This window comes from Mercenaria mercenaria, chromosome 16 (assembly GCF_021730395.1).
Source record: "Mercenaria mercenaria strain notata chromosome 16, MADL_Memer_1, whole genome shotgun sequence".
NCBI lineage: Eukaryota > Metazoa > Mollusca > Bivalvia > Venerida > Veneridae > Mercenaria > Mercenaria mercenaria.
In genome coordinates this window covers 25603191-25623801 of record NC_069376.1, presented here as the reverse complement: position 1 = coordinate 25623801, position 20611 = coordinate 25603191, and the positions used below count along the sequence as shown (strand labels likewise).

Below are 20611 nucleotides of genomic sequence, written 5' to 3'. Positions count from 1 at the left end.
TAAACAGTTACAAAGTTTCCAAAGGTGCAAAATTTCTAATGCTTTTCAATACAAAAAGTTTCATTTTTGTGCCACATATTTTAAGAAGTCTGATTCCCAGATTACACTATAGCTTCTTCTGGGTACCTCAACAGAATAAATATCTCCTTTCAAAGCCAGATATTTTTCTTTTCAACCTGTAGTCAATTTCTTGGTAACTGAACCTCAAAACTATCAGATAAAATCATAATCACATTGAAGAATTATCTCATTAAAGCTTTTTCCCAGTGCATAATAATCATCAAATTACATAATTATCTGTTTACCTCATTACATATTTATCTCCATTCAAGATTTATCAAATCACATAATTTATCTCATTACATTATCACATTACAAATCATCTCACTACAGAATTATCACATTACAAAATGAATCATAATGCAGAAATTTCTCATTGTATATTTATCTCAATACATAATTATCTCATGGTGTACTTACCCATTAAAGTATTTTCTCAAGACAGGTTTATCAAATAACAAAAGTTGTATCATAACCAAAATTACTGTAAAATCATTTAATTTTGTGGGCATGAAATTCTGTGGTTTGGGTCAAAACAGCAATTTCGTTGGGATATGAATTCATGGATTTCTAATTTATAACATAAAATGAATGGGAATTATACTTGCTTGTTGGGATTAAATTTCGTGGATTGACTCAACCATGAAATCCACGGAAACTAGGCCCCCACGAATATTAATGATTTCACAGTATCTAATTATTATCTCATTACAGATTTATGAGATATGTTTATGAACTCACCACTTCTGTCTGTCAGCATAGTAATCTCCTATAGCATTCCATGCCTCCTCAAGTTGAAGATCATCTCCCCCTGAACCAGTCTTTAACAACTGAACAACTCGGAACCAGTCTCCAAGTTTCTTACGCAAACTCACAGCGAGATCTCTGATAAAAGAAAAAAGCTTCTTGTTTGATCAATTCTCAATTCCTTTAAAAGGTCTCTGTGTAAAGCTAAATGACTGTTCTATACAATGACCAAGAAAAGTACAAAGTTTTTGCTTTCTTGGAGAACTTTCGTGTTTTAAACTGGAGTTCTTTGGCTCAGAATTGAAATATTTGGAGCTTAATTAATTTTTAAAATTGGGCAATGGTCCCTTTATCAAAACGATTTTCTTTAATAAGAAAACAATAGCAAATCTTGAATTAAACACTACCTTCTGTCCATATCAAGGTATTTCCTCTCAGCTTCCTCAAATCTACGGAAGTATGCAGCCACCTCGGCTTGTTTCATATTCTCATTCTGAAAATCAATGTACTATATAAAAATACAGTAGATAAACAATGTAGATTATCTAAAATATAGGTTGCTTTTGAAAAAAAGTGCATGTCTCCAAAAAAAAGCTTCATTTCAAAGGTTGTGTGAATTGATACATAATAAATGATCATAGCCCGAAGAGATATGTTGGTAGATGAACCAATAAAAATTCAACATTAAAATGTCACTGGATAAGATTTTAGACTAAGCGTGCTGGCATACAATGATCCTGATTTGACCTTTGATATCATTATGTGACCGTGACCTTAAACCAACATGACTGAAAATTGCATACTTCACGTCTTCTCAACGACATCCATAATGTTTGATCCTGATTTCATATGTTTTCAGAAAGTTACAACGGAATCTGCCTTAATGGCCACCTGTATGAAACAGTCCCTGGCCTTAAGCAGCAAGTCATCTGACACTCCAAACTGATTTTACGTTATTTTCGCTTGTCCCAAGCAGCCACTTTGTGCTGCTCCCTAAGCGGGCTGCTTTATGTTTGACTGTATAATCCTAAAACCAATCACTTTGACTCAATATCAATACATGCATCAAAATAAGACCTAGTTTAAACAGTTTTATTACACATATGTGCCTTTTTCTTATGGTGCAATATTATCAAGCTATGATGTTCACAACACATTTCAGTACACATTAAAAGATGTTTTAAAATCATGATACATATCAATGTTAACACCACCTACCTGCAAATTGCCCAGCCTTTTTACAAACTCAATGCCCTGAAAGTCCTTACATCTAACAAAGGCTTGCTCAGCGATTTTCAGGTTGAGTTGTTCGAGGGCAGACTCGGCCAGCAGCCTCCACAATCTTGGGTGAGGGTTGTCCTCTATAAACTGTTGGGCATCCTGCAAACCAATCTTCTCCAGCAGGTCCCTAGTGTCTCTTAGGGACTGAAAAAAAATCAAAACATTGCACAGATGCATACTCATTGCAAGCTAATTTTTTCAGGATTTTTCGTTTTTTGTTAAACTGATTCATGTTTTATATCAACTACAGTAAATTTGCAATACTCCTGTCTTTGTGAATCAGATCCCCCATTAACTGCTTCTGTAAAATCAAAAACCACGAGAAAACAAATCAAATTGGAAAACCTGTTTTAAACAGCTGTATAAACAGATTATTTTCAAGTTCTGTACACATGCTTTTGGGACGGGACTTGAAAATGTCTTTGAGATACCGAAACTTTGAGATAAGTCAGACCGAGAAAAAAACCACGAGAAAACAAATCAAATTGGAAAACCTGTTTTAAACAGCTGTATAAACAGATTATTTTCAAGTTCTGTACACATGCTTTTGGGATGGGACTTGAAAATGTCTTTGAGATGGCCGAAACTTTGAGATAAGTCAGATCGAGATATTGAGTATGAACTGTAATTACAAATTTCTATGCAGATTACACAGTGATATTAGATTTCAATTCTCTATGTCTCTCTGTGTTTCCTATAATTTTAAGTCACATTCACAAAATTTAGGTCACATGGTAACTTTCCACCTACAATGGACCCTACTGACAACATTTCAGGATTCCAGGTAGGACCTTCTTCAGTTACCGATAGCTTCCTCACATAATTCTTTATCCCAAGCACAGTACAAACCATCAGTGGTGAGGGGCTAGAGATTTACCTAGCAACCTTTACCACTTGGCCAAAGAGGCCATCTCAAATCTCTATGAAATAAAAGTTTAGGGTAATTTTAGTGAATGCCTTATATAGTCAGGCATGATAAACTGGGTTTAATGTCACATCAACACAATTACAGGTCATACAGCAACTTTCCAGCTTTTCATGGTGGAGGAAACCCCTAGGTGTCTGTCCGGAAAGAAATAATACATAACCACAAACATTCCACAAGCCAACTAGATGGCTTCCACACATGAAGAATTCAATGCCCCAAGTGAGGCTCGAACCCACATCGACGAGGGGTAAGTAAAAGGTTACAATACATTTCTATGTACAATATTTGTGTCAAACTTAAGAACAGAATTAATAATATAACACAATTTACTGACTTTGATCTCCATTTCCTGCATATATTCCTTGGTCGGACTCTCCGGATCTTTCATGATCTCGTCTAGCAACACAGTCTTGATCTGCAGGTCATTGAACTGGCAGATATATCCACTGCTCAAGATAGGCTCCTGGAAATATGTTGTATTTTCTTGAAATAATGCTTGTTAATTGAATTTATATTTGGTATGCCATTAATCTATTTCATTTTCATCATAATTTATCACTGATCAGGCTATTTTTGTACAGATATATCAACACAAAAATGATGATTCACAACTACACTAGAAAACATCGCTTACCTCAGGGTCAAGGCTCCTAAAGATGTACATTCTTGTCTTCTCCATCATTGCAAACAACTCATGATTATCCTGAAAGGTAAAGGTAAAGTCAGATGAAGCGAACACTGAATAATTGTTACTTAAATCCCATACCTCTAGTTTTTAGACCTAAAACTACAAGACAGACAAAGAGGGATCACTATACAGATTTCTCTACCAGACAAAAAGAGAACACACATATATAGTTCTTGGAAAAGAAACTCAATATGTCTGACCCTTGACAATCATTTGACTGATTTCCACAGTGAATCCCATAGGCACATAAATGTGCAACCAGAACCAACAAATAAACAAGATTTTAAACAGTCTGACATCAATACTTTTATTGTGGCTGAATATTGGCTGCAGATGGTTGCAAAACCCCTAAATTTTATACAGTCCCGTGGAGACAACTAACTACCTTCCCTAAATGGCAAGTCAGTGACCCAGGTTGGAAACTTTGGTGTCAGTCCCAACAGTTGCACACCCTGATGAGGATGGTTGTTCGCGGGCAGCCCGGATTACATCTGATTCCTAAGCTACTGTGGTCCCAGACCTAACCCTGCCCTGGGCTCCCCTCCATACATAGAGCTGGAGGGACTTATAAACAAGTTTCCCTGCATCAGAAGTCAAAGACCAGAAAGCAGTCATCAAGGTTTGTTAGCTTAATGTGTATAATCAATGTAAAATTGTAAGTTTAAACCAAGAAATATATAATGTGCATAAGCTCCATTATGCCATTTGGCAGAAGCAATAAATATTACACGAATTTAAAGTTCAAATGAAACTGCTATGTTTTTGATAAAATCGTCTAAAACTCTGACCACAAAAAATTCCCAAAGTATGGTTTTAATTTGTTTTATTTGGGTTTAATGTTGCATCAACACAATTATGAGTCATATGGCTACTTTCCAGCTTTAATGGTTTGAAGACACCAGGTGCCCCTCCATGCATTATTTCATCATGGGCGGGCATCAAGGTAGAAACATCAACCTTCCATAAGCCAACTGGCTGGCTTCCTCACATGAAGAATTCAACGCCCCAAGTTAGGCTTGAACCAACATCCGTGAGAGGCAAGTGATCTGAAGTCACTGAATTTAACCACTTGGCCACGGAGGCTACCACAGAGTATGATATCATCAGTATAATTAATCCATAAACAAAAGTATACCTCAGCCCATCTCATGTCCCAGACATCTTTCCTCTCGAACTTGAGATGCTCTCCAATCACTTCTTTTCCATCCTGATCAGTCATTTTCGTGTCAAGGTCAAAAAAGGTCAACACTCCACTGATGTCTATGATGGCCAATCGACTGAAGTTTTACAAAATTTGAAAGGTATAATTAACTCAAAGCATGTGGTTGAAGGAATTCCCCTGCTAATTATTGGCATTTAATCATTATATTTTGTTTTTATTTGTTATACTTAACATCACACTGACATTATTATATGTCGTACGGCAACTTTTCAGTTTTTGATGGAGACGGTATCTTCCAAACATACCTTCAGGCAAGAATGGCCACCTAAGTAGAATCACTGACCTTACATAAGCTAGCTAGAGGACTTCCTCACATAAAAGAAATCTACAAACAAGGCAATATCATTTTTTGTTGTTTTTATCGAGTTTTGAGTCACATCCATACACAAATTAAGTCATGCAGCAACTTTGTCAGCTTCTTATGGTGGACGAAGATCCCAGGCGCCCCTCAGTGCATCATGTCAGACTTGGAAAAGCACCTAGATAGAACCACTGACCCTCCGTAATCAAGCTGGATGGCAATTCTACACCCAAAGAGAGCTTTCAAACACATATCGGTTGGGGCAATTCCAGGCAAGAGACCTTTAAGCATTTAGCCATGAAGGCCAGCAAGGGAGTTTACTGATCCGCAGCAGTGAGGGGCTATGTTTGTTTATAAAACATTCCCTTATGATATATCAGTATTATCAATTTCTTTTCTCCAAAACCTTAATACTGTAAAATCATTTAATTTCGTAGACATAAACTTTCATAACGGCAATTTCGTGGGGATATGAATTCGTGGATTTCAACTTTTGAACATTATATTAATCGGAATTTTATTTGTTTGTTGGGATTAAATTTCGTGGATTGACTCAACCATGAAATCCACAAAAATTAGGTCCCCATGAATATTAATTAATTCACAGTACAGCTTTTATTTTATTTTTCTCTCAGTGAGTCTGTGGTACTAACCTGGATGTACAATTGAGAGACAACTGATGAGGTCTGCACTCAAGAGCATACTTCTGAGTCAGTGACAACATTGGCATAGAGTATCTGATCAACGTTCCCGACTCCCTACCCTGAAATATGCCAAGGAAAAATGGTCAAACAAACATCTGCCCCAAGATATTCGTATAAAATCATGAGTTTTGTGAGAAGTAACTGTTTCAATATATATTTCGCTTTTGTAAACACTTTTTATACAGAAATCAGATTTTTATCATTACATAGTTTTTGTTTGCATAATACCTTTATAATACCTTTAAGGAAACAAATCTAGATGAGATGTGGCCAAAATATGTTCATTCATAGCCTAGCAAGAAAAAACTAGAATGTGTCTGTAGGACACAGGGTGTGCCCCCCACTGGTACATTTGTCACAAATAAGGGGCAATAATTCAAATGTTTGTAGTCTCAGTTTGAGGGTATAGCCTCAACAAACATTTTATGAAAAGGATTCATTATTCTAGGCCATATACTTTTTCAGCTATGTGCATCACAAACAAAGAATCCACTATTTTGGCTATTTCAAGGGCCACAACTCTGTAATAAGAGCTAAGATTCTTAAGAAGAATGCCAAGTGTGCAAGGTCACATCACGATAAAGACTCCAGCAAGGTTTTCTGAATTTACATCAAATACTTTTTGAGCTAGGCACATAATTAGGTGAAAAAGTGCATTTTTTGCTATTTCAGGGGCCATAACTTTAAAAATAGGGGGTGGAGCCAGCCAAAAAATTAGAGGTGTGCAAGTTTATATCATGTTTAAGACTTATGCAAGTTTTCAACCATTTATATTAAATACTTTTTGAGCTAGGTGCATCACAAAGTGAAAATGTACATTTTTGACTATTTCAGGGGCCATAACTCTAAAAATAGGGGACAGACCCAAATGAAAAATAGGAGGTGCGCAAATTCATATCATGATTAAGACTCATGCAAGGTTTCATGAATTTATATCAAATACTTTTTGAGCTAGGCATGTCACAAGGTGAAAATGTGCATTTTTGACTATTTCAGGGGCAATAACTCTGAAAATAGGGGGCGGAGCCAGATGAAAAATAGGAGGTGCCCAAGTTCATACCATGATTAAGACTCATAAAAGATTTCATGAATCTATATCAAATACTTTTTGAGCTAGGCATGTCACAAGGTGAAAATGTGCATTTTTGACTATTTCAGGGGCCATAACTCTGAAAATAGGGGGCGGAGCCAGATGAAAAATAGGAGGTGCGCAAGTTCATATCATGATTAAGACTCATGCAAGGTTTCATGAATCTATATCAAATACTTTTTGAGCTAGGCGTGTCACAAGGTAAAAATGTGCATTTTTGACTATTTCAGGGGCCATAACTCTGAAAATAGGGGGCGGAGCCAAATGAAAAATAGGAGGTGCGCAAGTTCATATCATGATTAAGACTCATGCAAGGTTTCATGAATCTATATCAAATACTTTTTGAGCTAGGCATGTCACAAGGTAAAAATGTGCATTTTTGACTATTTCAGGGGCCATAACTCTGAAAATAGGGGGCGGAGCCAGACGAAAAATAGGAGGTGCGCAAGTTCATATCATGATAAAGACTCATGCAAGGTTTCATCAATTTATATCAAATACTTTTCGAGCTAGGCGCATCACGAACTTCGGACGGACGGACGGACGGACGGATGCACAGACGGACGGACGCACGGACAAGACCAAATCTATATGCCCCCACCACTCATGGGGGGGCACAAAAAACATGTTAAAAACAATGTACATTGATTTTAAAAGGAACCGCATAAAAGTTTTACTGCTTTCAAATTAATGAATGGAAAAATTTAGACTGGAGAGACATACCACAATAAGGATCTTGTCTGAAGCACAAACACAGCAGATCTGGTCATCTGTACCCTGTAATATGGATAATATTTGGAGTAAGTATAATATATAACATTATAAGATTTTATACTTGTAAGATGCACATATGTGTAAGAGTGTAAGATTTTATATTACATATTTCAGTATTTAAAGTGCCTGTAGTGTCAAAACTCAGAACATTTGCAATTTTTACCAAGTTGAACAAAATTGATTAATAAATGATTGTAATACATTCTACTTCTCCAGTTTTAAACAAGACATACACAAGGAAGTGCAAGTGAACTATGAAAGAAAAAATCTGATACTAAACACCAAACTAAAAAAATATGATAAAACATGAAAGAGTTTAATCAATACTAATTTTATTCATGTCCCTATATCTACTTCGAGATATAAATGTCTTCAAGTAAGTCCCTCTAATAATAACAAGAGCTGTCAATAAGACCGCTATTCGGCAATTTGACAGTAAAATGAATATATGTCTCAATAAGAGACCTCTATAAAAGGAAGATACACCAAGGGGCATAATTCTGTCAAGAACACAAATTAGAGTTATTGGGATTGTTACCACACATGTAGATGATAATGGTAAAGATGTATTTTGAGTTTCAAGTCATTATCTTATATAGTAACGAAGTTATGTCCAGAAAACGAAGTTTTTCAAAAAAATTAAGTATGAAAGGGGCATAATTGGGTCAAAAATACAAATCAGAGTAATAGGGATTGTTACCACACATGCAGATGATGATGATAAAGATACATTTTAAGTTTCAAGTCTTTATCTTATATTGTACTAAAGATATATCCAGAAAGCGAAGATTGCCAAAAAAAATTAGGTATGAAAGGGGCATAATTCTGTCAAAAATACAATTAGAGTTATGGGAATTGTAACCACACATGCAGATGATTGCACATACTTTGTTTGTATGCTGGACAATATTTATGTGAAGTTACAGTAAGATATAACCAATAGTAACAAAGATATGACAGAAAAACAAAGGTTGCCGAAAAACGTTAACCTTAAAAATAACCTAAGTATAACACCTTGGTGACCTTGACCTTATGTATAATGGGCCCAGCCCCTGCACATACTTTGTTTGTATGCTGGACAATGTTTATGTGAAGTTACAGTAAGATATAAGCAATAGTAACAAAGATATGACAGAAAAACAAAGGTTGCCGAAAAACTTCAACCAAGAAAGCTCACACCGACGCCGATGTCGAGGCGAGTAGAATAGCCCCCTATTCTCCGAATAGTGGAGCTAAAAAGGTTGTCACAATTTCAGCAGTATGGTATCATAGAAGTTAAAGAACTAAAACCTAAGACTAAACAGACTTTATATCAATGAATAAATGTTCCCGTACTTTATCAATAATCATGAATCAATCCTCTTTTACTTAAAAATAACAGGGGTATAGTGTGGAATGTAACTAACAATAAATAATATACTAACCGTGAAAGCTTTACTGAAGTCTATATCATCAGTACCAGCTCCTCCAGTAGGATGATCGTCTATATGGTGTAACCTACAAACACATCAAAACTTTAACCTTTAGCCTTTAAATTTCTAAATGGACTACTCCATCATTCAATTTGGGAAACACCATTTATTATTCAAAGGGGTGTTCACTGAAAATTTACTGACAGAATACCGAACAGTGCAGACCATGATCAGCCTGCATGTCCGCACTGGTTGCAAATGCAGAATCACTTGCCACCAGCAGACTAAAGGTTAAAATACATTTCACACGTCTAAAAAAATATTTTTTTCAACTGATATTCCATTTTAAAAGCCAGTTTTTCACGGTGGTCAGGTAATCCTACCAGTTTCTCTGGATTCTGCATAAGGACTGACATACTCTCCTCAATTAGCCAACAACTTCCTCACATAAATCGTACATGAAGAATAAGTAATTTTCAGACATACTGTACTTTAATGTCAAATCTTTAAGTGAGTACATTCCTGTCTCTAGGGGAATGAACTCTTGATGTCTTATGATCTACTGTACCTATACCTGCAAATAGGCTAAAAATAGTACAGGTTCTGGTGGGAAATGTCCTAAGGCTTTCAATTTTCAACTTACATCAATATTCTCGAAAAAAATATATACATATTCTATATTGTGAGCATATAATGAGAACAGTATTGACTATAATCATTAGCAAAGTTTTCATGACGGCCAAACTGCAAGAAAACGCACCTTTCAGCTCCAGTTTTCCGTCTGCCAGCCACCTCCAGAGTGGAGAGTTTCTTTGGGTTTTTGAACTGCCAGGTATAGAATGCCTCCCTAGATGCTGCTATAATATGGGTCTTTGTCATAGTAAGGTACACTGGGTCCATCTCTGTGTAAAATGCAAAAAACAAAATACCATTATTTCTATTTTTTATGTTTGTTATCTTTAATGTGTACGAGATAGTGTCAAATGTGTGTACTTACCAAATACAGGTAGAATCTAAGGTTGGGTGGGTTAAATTTGTGGTTATAAGTTGATGTTTAGTTTGAAATTTTTGTTTGGTTGTAAGTCACAAAGATGCAGCTCAGGTCAAACACTAGTTTTCCAGCTTAAATAGAAGACCCTAGACATTAGTTCAAGAACAAGCAGGCACCAGGGTAGAACCACATACCTCCCTCAAGCCAGCCAGATTTTTTTTGGCATGACGACTCAAGTACAGCTTGAAGAAAAAAGTAATTCAAACCCCGTGACCTCAATCACTCGGTGATATAAGCTGGCAACTTCCCTACATGTGAAAGCTGTGGGGATTAAAATGTTCCTACTGAACAAATACAGAAGGAAATACTTGTCACATCCTAAATATGGAATTTCTACATCTCATTTCTTTAATACCGGGACCCAAGGTAATATAAATTTGAGTTTTGAAAGCAGTCTTTCACCTTTAGCCAGTTGGCGGCAAGCGATTCTGCCTTTGCTACCAGTGCAGACCAAGATCAACCTGCACATTCCATGCAAGCTGATCATGGTCTGCACTGCTGGCTATTCAGTCAGTAAATTTTCAGTGAACACCCCTTCGAATAATAAATGGTATTGCCCAGATTGAATGATGGACCAGTCCATTTTAGAAATTTAGCAGGCTAAGGGTTAAAATACCAGCATCTCATTGGTTATTTCTATTCTAAAATGACCAATAATAAGGCTGCAATCTGATACTAAACTTTCAAAACTCAATTATATAACCTTTAACCTGGAATATTATATAAAACAGTCTCTTACCTATGTACTTGGAGTCAAGTGGGGTACCAATTGAGTTACAGAGAACCAGCACATATTGGTTGGTGAGTTCATCAGCTTTGGTTGCTAGGCAACAGTAATCACCACATGCTGTGATGCTGATCAAGTTCTTCACATATTTCACATATTTCTACAAGAAATTTAAGATATGATTTATTTTGAGACAAATATTTTTAGTTCAAAACGTCAAAAACAAAGCTACACAAAGCCCTTGTGAAGTGCAGCATATATAAAAACCAAGTTACTTATTCTAAAGTATAAAGAAAACTCTTCAAAATTGAAAGATTTAATAAGGTGGCACATACCTTATTCATGTGATAATATAAGGTGATAAAATAATATACAAATAACACAAAAAAGTGTGCACTTTTTAATTAAAGGAATGGTGTTATATGATAATATCAGTTAAGTTAATGGCTGGTTATCCACCATGCTTTCATTCTGAACTGCTTGAGTCACAATCAGATCTCCTCACATGACCCCAGTTCTGTTGTTTCTCTTCAGGAAGCAGACCCGAGTGTGGCTAAAATAGGCTGAAACTCTCATTTCAATAAATTTAAAGCAAATTTGTTTAATAATACTACCTCTCCATTCTTTGTATCCCAGAAGATAACACAGTGTTCTACTCTGTCTGGCTTAGTAAACGAGTACACCACAGTGTTCGAGCAGTAGCCCCACTGAAAATAGACATGAAATGTTTCAGTACACATATGCCATTACACCAGATACTGATATTTACACAAACATGCAAAATTTAGTTTCAAAACAGAACTCATAAACTTTTCAGAACTATTTTAAATATAAATTAAAAAGATTTCAACTGATTCTGACAGTTTAATTTTCCAATTTCAAACAAAAATACTGAATGGGTGACTTTATCCGCCAGTGTTAAAAGATACCCTTTCCTCAAAATTTATATGCATCTAAATTTTTGTTCAATAGGCAAATAATATCCTTGAGTTTTAGCAAAAACTTCATTTATGAAAAAACTAGAAATGTGTCCATGGGACACAGATGCCCCCACTACATGACATTAGTCAGGGGCCAGAACTCCTACAATACTGAATGAATCCGGATGCGAAACCCCAGGTGCAAAACTACACATGCTGACCAACATTCCTGTAAACTTTGGTGATTCTAGGTCAAATACTTTTGGAGCTATGCGCGACACAACATTAAAATGACCAATTTTTTACTAAGTCAGGGGCCATAACTCCTACATGACTGGATGAATCCGGACGCGAAACCCCAGGTGCACAACTACACATGCTGACCAACATGCCTGTAAAGTTTTGTGACTCTAGGTCATATACTTTTGGAGCTAGGCACGACACAACATTAAAATGACCAATTTTTACAAAGTCAGGGGCCATAACTTCTACATGACTGCACGAATCCGGACGTGAAACCCCAGGTGCACAACTACACATGCTGACCAACATTCCTGTAAACTTTGGTGATTCTAGGTCAAATACTTTTGGAGCTATGCGCGACACAACATTAAAATAACCAATTTTTTACTAAGTCAGGGGCCATAACTCCTACATGTCTGGATGAATCCGGACGCGAAACCCCAGGTGCACAACTACACATGCTGACCAACATGCCTGTAAAGTTTTGTGACTCTAGGTCATATACTTTTGGAGCTAGGCACGACACAACATTAAAATGACCAATTTTTACAAAGTCAAGGGCCATAACTTCTACATGACTGAATGAATCCGGACGCGAAACCCCAGGTGCACAACTACACATGCTGACCAACATTCCTGTAAAGTTTTGTGACTCTACGTCAAATACTTTCAGAGCTACGCGCGACACAACATTTTCGGACGGACGGACAGGCGGACGGACGGACAAGAGCAAATCTATATGCCCCCCCCCCCCAAAGTGGGGGCATAAAAAATCAAAATACATGTAATGACTAATTTAAAACAAACATTTTTTAACCCTTATCATGCTGGACACGATTGATTCTGCCTTTGCAACCAGTGTAGATCATGATCAGCCAGCACATCTGTGCAGTCTGATCATTATCTGCACTGTTCCCCATTCAGTCAGTATTTTTCTGGTAAGTACCCCCTTTAACAGTAAATGATACTGTCCAATTTTGGGTATGCATCCCTTTTAACAGTTAATGGTACTGTCAAAATTGAAAGATGGACAAGTTCATTATAGAAATTTAGCAGGGTAAGGGTTAAACGGATGATATGGTAAGTCTAACCTTATAGTCAGGTCTTATATTGGCAAAGTAGATGAAAGAGTCTACAGCCAGGGCGACACGTAGACTGCCACCTTCCCAGGAACACGAGTACATCTGCTTGCCCGGGACCTTTAGTGTTCTCAGATGCTGGAATAAAAATTAGTAACATATACTGTGCTGAACAGTATACAGTGCCTACACAGAGAAACAAAAAATATACTTGGTTGCAAACAGCAGTTTACTACTTAGAGTCTATTTATTACATGCTTTTCAGTGAAATATGGAAATATTAGGGAGAAACATAACATATCTGGTGTCTTCAAATGACATATAAGAAAACTGAAAATAGTTTCTCATTTTCATGAAAGATAAAACAAACATTAACCTTATTATGAACATGTTAAAACTAAACAAGTCTTTAAAGTTATGTGGTTACGGTTATGTACAGATCAGAAGCTTTCCAGTTCCAGGCTACAGCTCAATGAAATTATTTCTCCAAAATGGACCTGTAATTGTTTGGGAACCAGCTATATCAATAACAGAGCAATTACGATTCCCGGCTGCCTGATTTTTAACTACACCACACGATACTCACCTCTCAGTATGGACCATAAAACTGAACAACGTTGACTTCCTTATCCTTGCTGGGAACCAGCAACAGCAAGGATAGAGCCATTATGGCTCCAGACTTACAGATATTTAGTTTCCACACAGTACTCTCCATATGGACCATAAAACTGAACAACACTGACTTCCTTATCTTTAGCTTTCTGGGAACCAGCACAGCAAGGATAGAGCCATTATGGTTCCTGGCTACCTGATATTTGACAACTACACAGTACTCACCTCTCCGTATGGACCATAAAACTGAACAACATTGACTTCCTTATCCTGGCCAATAGCTTTCTGGGAACCAGCTACAGCAAGGACAGCCCCATTATGGTTCCAGGCCAACTGAGCAACAGCCATTCCAGTATCAATGAGGATTGGAGCTGAAAAAATGTTAATTATAAAAATTAAATCATTCTGTGAGATAAAATATCTAAACCACTTTAAAAATGTGCTTATGCCCTATCAAATACCAGATTTTCTATATACTCTTACAATATTTTGTTTATTTGTTTGTTTTGGGTTTAACGCCGTTTTTCAACAGTATTTCAGTCATGTAACGGCGGGCAGTTAACCTAACCAGTGTTCCTGGATTCTGTACCAGTACAAACCTGTTCTCCGCAAGTAACTGCCAACTTCCCCACATGAATTATCAGAGGTGGAGGACGAATGATGTAAGACACAATGTCTTTTATCAAATCGTCACGGAGAACATACGCCCCGCCCGGGGATCGAACCAGCGACCCTGCAATCCGTAGACCAACGCTCTCCCTACTGAGCTAAGCGGGCGGGCTCAATATTTTGTAGTTTGTTCAAACTAATGAGAAATAAATGTATTGGGGAAATTTTTGATAACAGTCAAGCACACTGCTGTAAAACTGTATTAACTCTTATCATGCTGGAAGCAATTAATTCTGCCTTTGTGGCCAGTTTAGTTTGATCAAGATCTGCACTGTTCGCCATTCAGTCAGTATCTTTTTGGTATGCATTCCTTTTAACAGTTAATGGTACTGTCAGAATTGAAAGATGGACACGTTCATTATAGAAATTTAGCAGATAAGGGTTAAGTTCTAAAGCTAAATTTGCATAGTAGCTTACTGTATAAAACAGCCACTTGCCTTCAACAGCCAGTCACTTAACTTCCCAACAAGATTTTTTGTTCTACTTTTAACTTAAGCAGTCACCTGCCTTAAACAGCCACCCTGTGTTTCTTCCTTGACTGGCTGATTAATACAGGTCTGACCCGGTTTTACTCTGATGGCAGAGTAATATCCTTTTTTTGTAATTTTTTACGTTTTTTTTTTTTTTTGCTTTCTGTTTTATTTGGTCTCGAGATCACAACAGTCAGTTGAGGCCACATAAACTCTTCCCACCTTCACTGGTGGAGAGTCAAGGTGCTTTCACTTTTTGGTGCACAACTGTAATACAAACCATTGCCTTCTGAAAGTCAGCCAAACATTTTTCTGAAGATTTTGACCCTTGTGAAGACTTGAACAGTGACCAAGAGCAATAAAATCAGCACTAATCTGTCTAAGAGATCATTCTTTCAGACAATTTCATTTTTACCTTTGATAGGTTTGAACCCTAACCAAGAGGAATAAAATCAGCAAAATGAAGCAATTTGCCATAGAGACTATTCTTTCAGATAATTTCATTGGCATCTAAAAATAGTAATCTTTAATACTTACTTTCATCAATTTCAGAGCGCATAATCTGACATCTACCATTGTCGAAGCAAATCGCAAGGCACGGGCAGTTAGGCTCAACGTAACCATTAGAACCATTATACCAGTGCACTCCAGCAATCTTGATAGACCCTGTGCAGTTGGTTAGGCAGTAGATGTTCAGTTTGGTCTGAAACAAGGAATGATACACATCAATCAATTCTTATTCATTTTAACACAATTGCTAACAAAGCTTGATGTTGCTTAGAATACTCTTGTAAATGTTTCACGGATATATGGTAGTGACCCAGCAGTGAGCTACTATTAAGCAGGAGGCCAGGGGTTCAGATCTTATGAGTAGGTTTTGACCAAGGTCTCCAAATCTCTAGTACTGTAGAAGTCTTATATTTTGCAGGTTGTTTTTTTCCCGCAATTTTCCGATTTCCGCTTTTTTTGCAAGTTTTTTAATTCGCGAGGTTGCCGAATAAAATTGGGAATTCCCGGTATGTATATAAATAATTTTATATATTAATTACATTTAATTTAATTTAATAATATTAAGACAGAAAATTTAGTGAGACAGATGAATTAGCCAGAAGGTTCATTCGTGAAATTTTGCAAAAATAAAAACCTCGCAAAATAATAGACTTTTACAGTATTTAATTGGTCCACCCTTAAGTTTTATAATCTTGGAAATCAGTCAGTAAATGCAGGTATAAGTTGTTAGAAATTTGTACACAGTCCATGTAAAATAAATAATTTCTGTTCAATGAATGATTTTTTATGTTTAACTATTTGAAACTCATGTGACTCTTGAATAAAAATCAGTTTGCAAAAAAAATCTCTGAACAAAAATCAATTTGCTAGTATAATCTTTGAACAAAGATCCATTTGAAATAACAGAGTGCTATATGATAATTACTATGTCATAAACATCATAGAAGCATGCTGGAAAAAGAAAGCCACTCAATACAGACAAATAATAGGTGAGTGTCGGTAAGGATGTAGATAATGATCATTGATACCATGTTAAGTTCGAAATTATACATCTCAAACAGTGATTCGCTCTTGAATAAATCATTGTCGTTTAGAAGCGTATTATTATATCACTCAGGCTGCACCTTCTTAATATATTTCCTTTGCATCTGAACCCCAAACAATGATTTTATACGACAACAAATCTCTGCCAGGGATATATTATTTTTTAAATAAATCAACTGAAATGGAGCATAAAAATACTTACAATAAAGTTTCCAAGATTATCATAAATGTGTATCTCTCCGTTTGCCATGCCAAACAGTAAACTCTTCCCATCAGGAGACCACTGTAAGAAATCACAAAGGCTGATATAAATGAGCCGCACTATGAGAAAACCAACAGTGCATTTGCGACCAGCATGGATCCAGACCAGCCTGCACATCTGTGCAGTCTGGTCAGGATCCATGCTTTTTGCTAACAGTTTCTCCAATTGCAATGAGCTTTGAAAGCAAACAGCAGATGCGCATGCTGGTCGCAAATGCAGTATGTTGGTTTTCTTATGGTGCGGCTCAAATTTCAACATAAAATGCAAAACCTTTGGGTATTAATTCTGTGTTTTAACCCAATTTTCTATTGTAAATTTCCTGTTTCCTCCATAGCATCTTAATGTTTGTAGTTTTTGAAATTACAGATCTATTCCATAAAGCAACTTCCCTTAGATTAAATGGATGATAATAGAAAGGCTGGTATTTCAATAGTTGTATTTGTGTGCTTACTTATAGTAAAGCCCTATATTGTGCATTTTATTCGACCTGGCGGGGCAGAGTTAATCTCTGACTTATGCATGACACAACATTAAAATGACCAATTTTTACAGTCAGGGGCCATAACTTCTACATGACTGCATGAATCCGGATGCGAAACCCAGGTGCACAACTACACATGCTGACCAACATTCCTGTAAACTTTGGTGATTCTAGGTCAAATACTTTTGGAGCTATGCGCGACACAACATTAAAATGACCAATTTTTTACTAAGTCAGGGGCCATAACTCCTACATGTCTGGATGAATCCGGACGCGAAACCCCAGGTGCACAACTACACATGCTGACCAACATGCCTGTAAAGTTTTGTGACTCTAGGTCATATACTTTTGGAGCTAGGCACGACACAACATTCAAAATGACCAATTTTTACAAAGTCAGGGGCCATAACTTCTACATGACTGAATGAATCCGGACGCGAAACCCCAGGTGCACAACTACACATGCTGACCAACATTCCTGTAAAGTTTTGTGACTGTACGTCAAATACTTTCAGAGCTACGCGCGACATAACATTTTCGGAAGGACGGACAGACGGACGGACGGAAGGACGGACGGACAAGAGCAAATCTATATGCACCCCCCAAAGTGGGGGCATAAAAATGAGCAAAATAGGTAAAGGAATATAATTGTTTAATTCCGTGATCTTCAGTAACCAACGACTAAAATTCAACGATACACTGGTTACATGTACTACATACCCTGCACAATAATGTAGTGGACTGTCCTGAAACCCCAACCCGCCAGATTGAAAAAATGCACAAGTATACATTATAAATATACTCAATACACTTCAGTCTACACCTTTAAATCTTCAGATTTCTTTCAGCAGTTTCCACTTGTGCAGCCAATGAAATGATGTGAACAATTGCAATGTGCTAAATTTTCACATTTCAAATGCTTATTGAAATGAACAGTGATTCCTACATGAACTAACAAGTATGAAATCTAAATGTCTATAATACTGTGAAATCATTAATATTCATGGGGGACTAATTTTTGTGGATTTCGTGGTCGAGTCAATCCACGAAATTTAATTCCAACGAACAAGTAAAATTCCCATTCATTTTATGTTCAAAAGTTGGAATCCACAAATTCATACTCCTACGAGGTTTCCATTCATGCCCACGAAATTATATGATTTGACAGTGACAAGAAAATGGCATGTATGTACTGTATACCTCGACAGATGCTAACTGGGTTCCCCTAAGTTCTTTCCCCCAGATCCTGTTCCCATCCACAGAGCCTACAATGACTGCCCCATCCTCATACACGATACAGATCTTCTGTCCATCCGCATTCCATGCCATACTCTTCACCACAGACTTGTTACGGTTATTGATCATTTCCTCATACCATGAACCTGTACATATAATAATTGATCAACTATGTGACTCATAATAGGTTAAGGAGGTAGGATACCTTGTTACAAGGGTAAATTCAAATTAGTTGAACCGCAGCATGATTTTGTATTTCGTGTAATATGAAGTTTTAACTGTTACAATCTCAATTTCGTTTGTCTCTGTCCCTTCAAGTTCAATTTTTATCCAGGTTTGAAGAACATGACCCTCCAAAGGTATTTCATATTGAAAGAAGAAGGAAAATACGGATATTTAACACTTTTCAGTGTAATTTAGTTTCATTGATATCCGTAGAAATCTGCATAATTGATAATTTTACCGGTATGCACGTTATCCTTCTAATATAAGCTTAAAATGTATATGTCGCGGGGCTCGTGTTTCCATGGTAATGCATTTTCTATCATTTTTAAACAACTATGTATAAAAATAGGGGTTTTCGACGGCTTCAGTGCCATTCTGTTAATGACCAACATGAAATATTTGGGTAATATTATTAGCAAAATACCAAGCACTTTACATGGTACCCTATTTTTCTTAAATTTTAAAGTAACCATGACAACAGAGATGTTTAAAATAGCTTATATCTTGCTGTTTGTCGTAATTTCTTTAAAAAAATATTGAATAAGATTATCTTTCTAGTTGATGTAGCTTTAAAACATATTATTTCTAACGTAGGTTACATTTTTGTGTTATTTGCATTTATTCAAACAAATTTCACAGCTTAGAATACGTACAGCAGTACCCCTCGTCTGCCATTTTTCATGGAAAAATCGTTCAGCGTGCTGCTATTATTCTCATGGATATTGTTGAAATGAAAATAAAAAGTCGAAGCTGTGTTTCTTAAATAGACCAGTGTCAACGCTTTTGAATTTTACATTTAGATACATAGGTCACGGGCTTCGTTTCCATGGTAACATCAATTCAATTCAAGAAACCACAATTTTCTACCGAAATTTGAACAATTTTAGATCTTAGTTTTAGTATGTAAGTAACAAATTACCAATGGAACCTGAAAAATAGGTATTACAAATCAAACTTGCTAGACTTTTTATTTGAAAATGGCCGTAACAAGTAACCTTTCACCCAACTATATTCCAAATAACATTGGTTGCCATCATCCATTTTCTTACATTCCGCATAACATTTCAATATAACTACATAAAAGAAGCAAAATATTGATTATTATTCAGACCAAAAGACTCATAAAAATATTTCAGCAAATAATGGTTATTTGAAAATAGTTAAAATAAAGAAAATGTACAGAATTACGTACTTTCAAGATAAAAGCTATTAATTTTGCGCGGTAACTGACACGTAACGTCATGACGTGAATGACGTCATTTTAAGGCAACATTGTTTTGAAGCGTTTCTGCGGCAATTTATTCATTATTTCTGCATTATTAAACCATAAAGCATCAGATCGAAGACAGATTCATGATTTTTTTTCAGAAGAATGAATATACAAACACATTTAGTTTGTCGTAAACGTCGTCGTAAATCGTCACATTAGCTTCCGGTTGGACATGCGCACATACAAATATGAAGGTAACCTACCTCCTTAAACACTACATTTCTTTAAAAAATGTTTTATTTATGCAAAACAGGGCCCGTATTCATCAATGTTTATAGTCTGAAACTTAAACATTACGAATATCAAATATTCAATTTGCCAGAACTTTGATATAAATGAAATTTTACTTATACACAATATACACAATATACTTTTTTGTCAGACTTTTGGGATTTTTCATTGTAAAATGTAGCAAACACAACTAATTCTCATGTGTTTCCATAACATATAGTCTGACATCAGTATTTAAGTTTTAAAGCATTCTTAAGAAATACAGCATAAATTTCCAGGTCTCTAAAAAATCTCTTTTTTTGTTTTCGAACTATCTGGAGGCCAGTGCCTTTGATAACAAAATAATTAACAAAGAGACAAAAAAGTTAAGAAAA

The 20611-nt window shown here is 36.2% G+C and overlaps 1 protein-coding gene across 5 annotated transcripts in view; it reads right to left on the bottom strand.

Annotated features, from left to right (window-relative positions):
* The window catches only part of LOC123544334 (WD repeat-containing protein 35-like), a 50251-nt gene that overhangs the window by 12612 nt on the left and 17028 nt on the right, over nt 1–20611 (bottom strand). For all 5 annotated transcript variants that reach the window (XM_053526431.1, XM_053526433.1, XM_053526432.1 and 2 more), the window contains 17 exons: nt 18476–18657; nt 16735–16815; nt 15516–15681; nt 14065–14210; nt 13240–13365; nt 11600–11692; nt 10998–11145; nt 9968–10109; nt 9220–9292; nt 7745–7798; nt 5881–5990; nt 4840–4981; nt 3651–3719; nt 3351–3479; nt 2026–2232; nt 1215–1300; nt 802–945 (listed from right to left, as the gene is read on the bottom strand). In XM_053526431.1, coding sequence (XP_053382406.1) covers nt 802–945; nt 1215–1300; nt 2026–2232; nt 3351–3479; nt 3651–3719; nt 4840–4981; nt 5881–5990; nt 7745–7798; nt 9220–9292; nt 9968–10109; nt 10998–11145; nt 11600–11692; nt 13240–13365; nt 14065–14210; nt 15516–15681; nt 16735–16815; nt 18476–18657 — 2098 coding nt within the window. The remainder of the gene's footprint in view (nt 1–801; nt 946–1214; nt 1301–2025; nt 2233–3350; nt 3480–3650; nt 3720–4839; nt 4982–5880; nt 5991–7744; nt 7799–9219; nt 9293–9967; nt 10110–10997; nt 11146–11599; nt 11693–13239; nt 13366–14064; nt 14211–15515; nt 15682–16734; nt 16816–18475; nt 18658–20611) is intronic.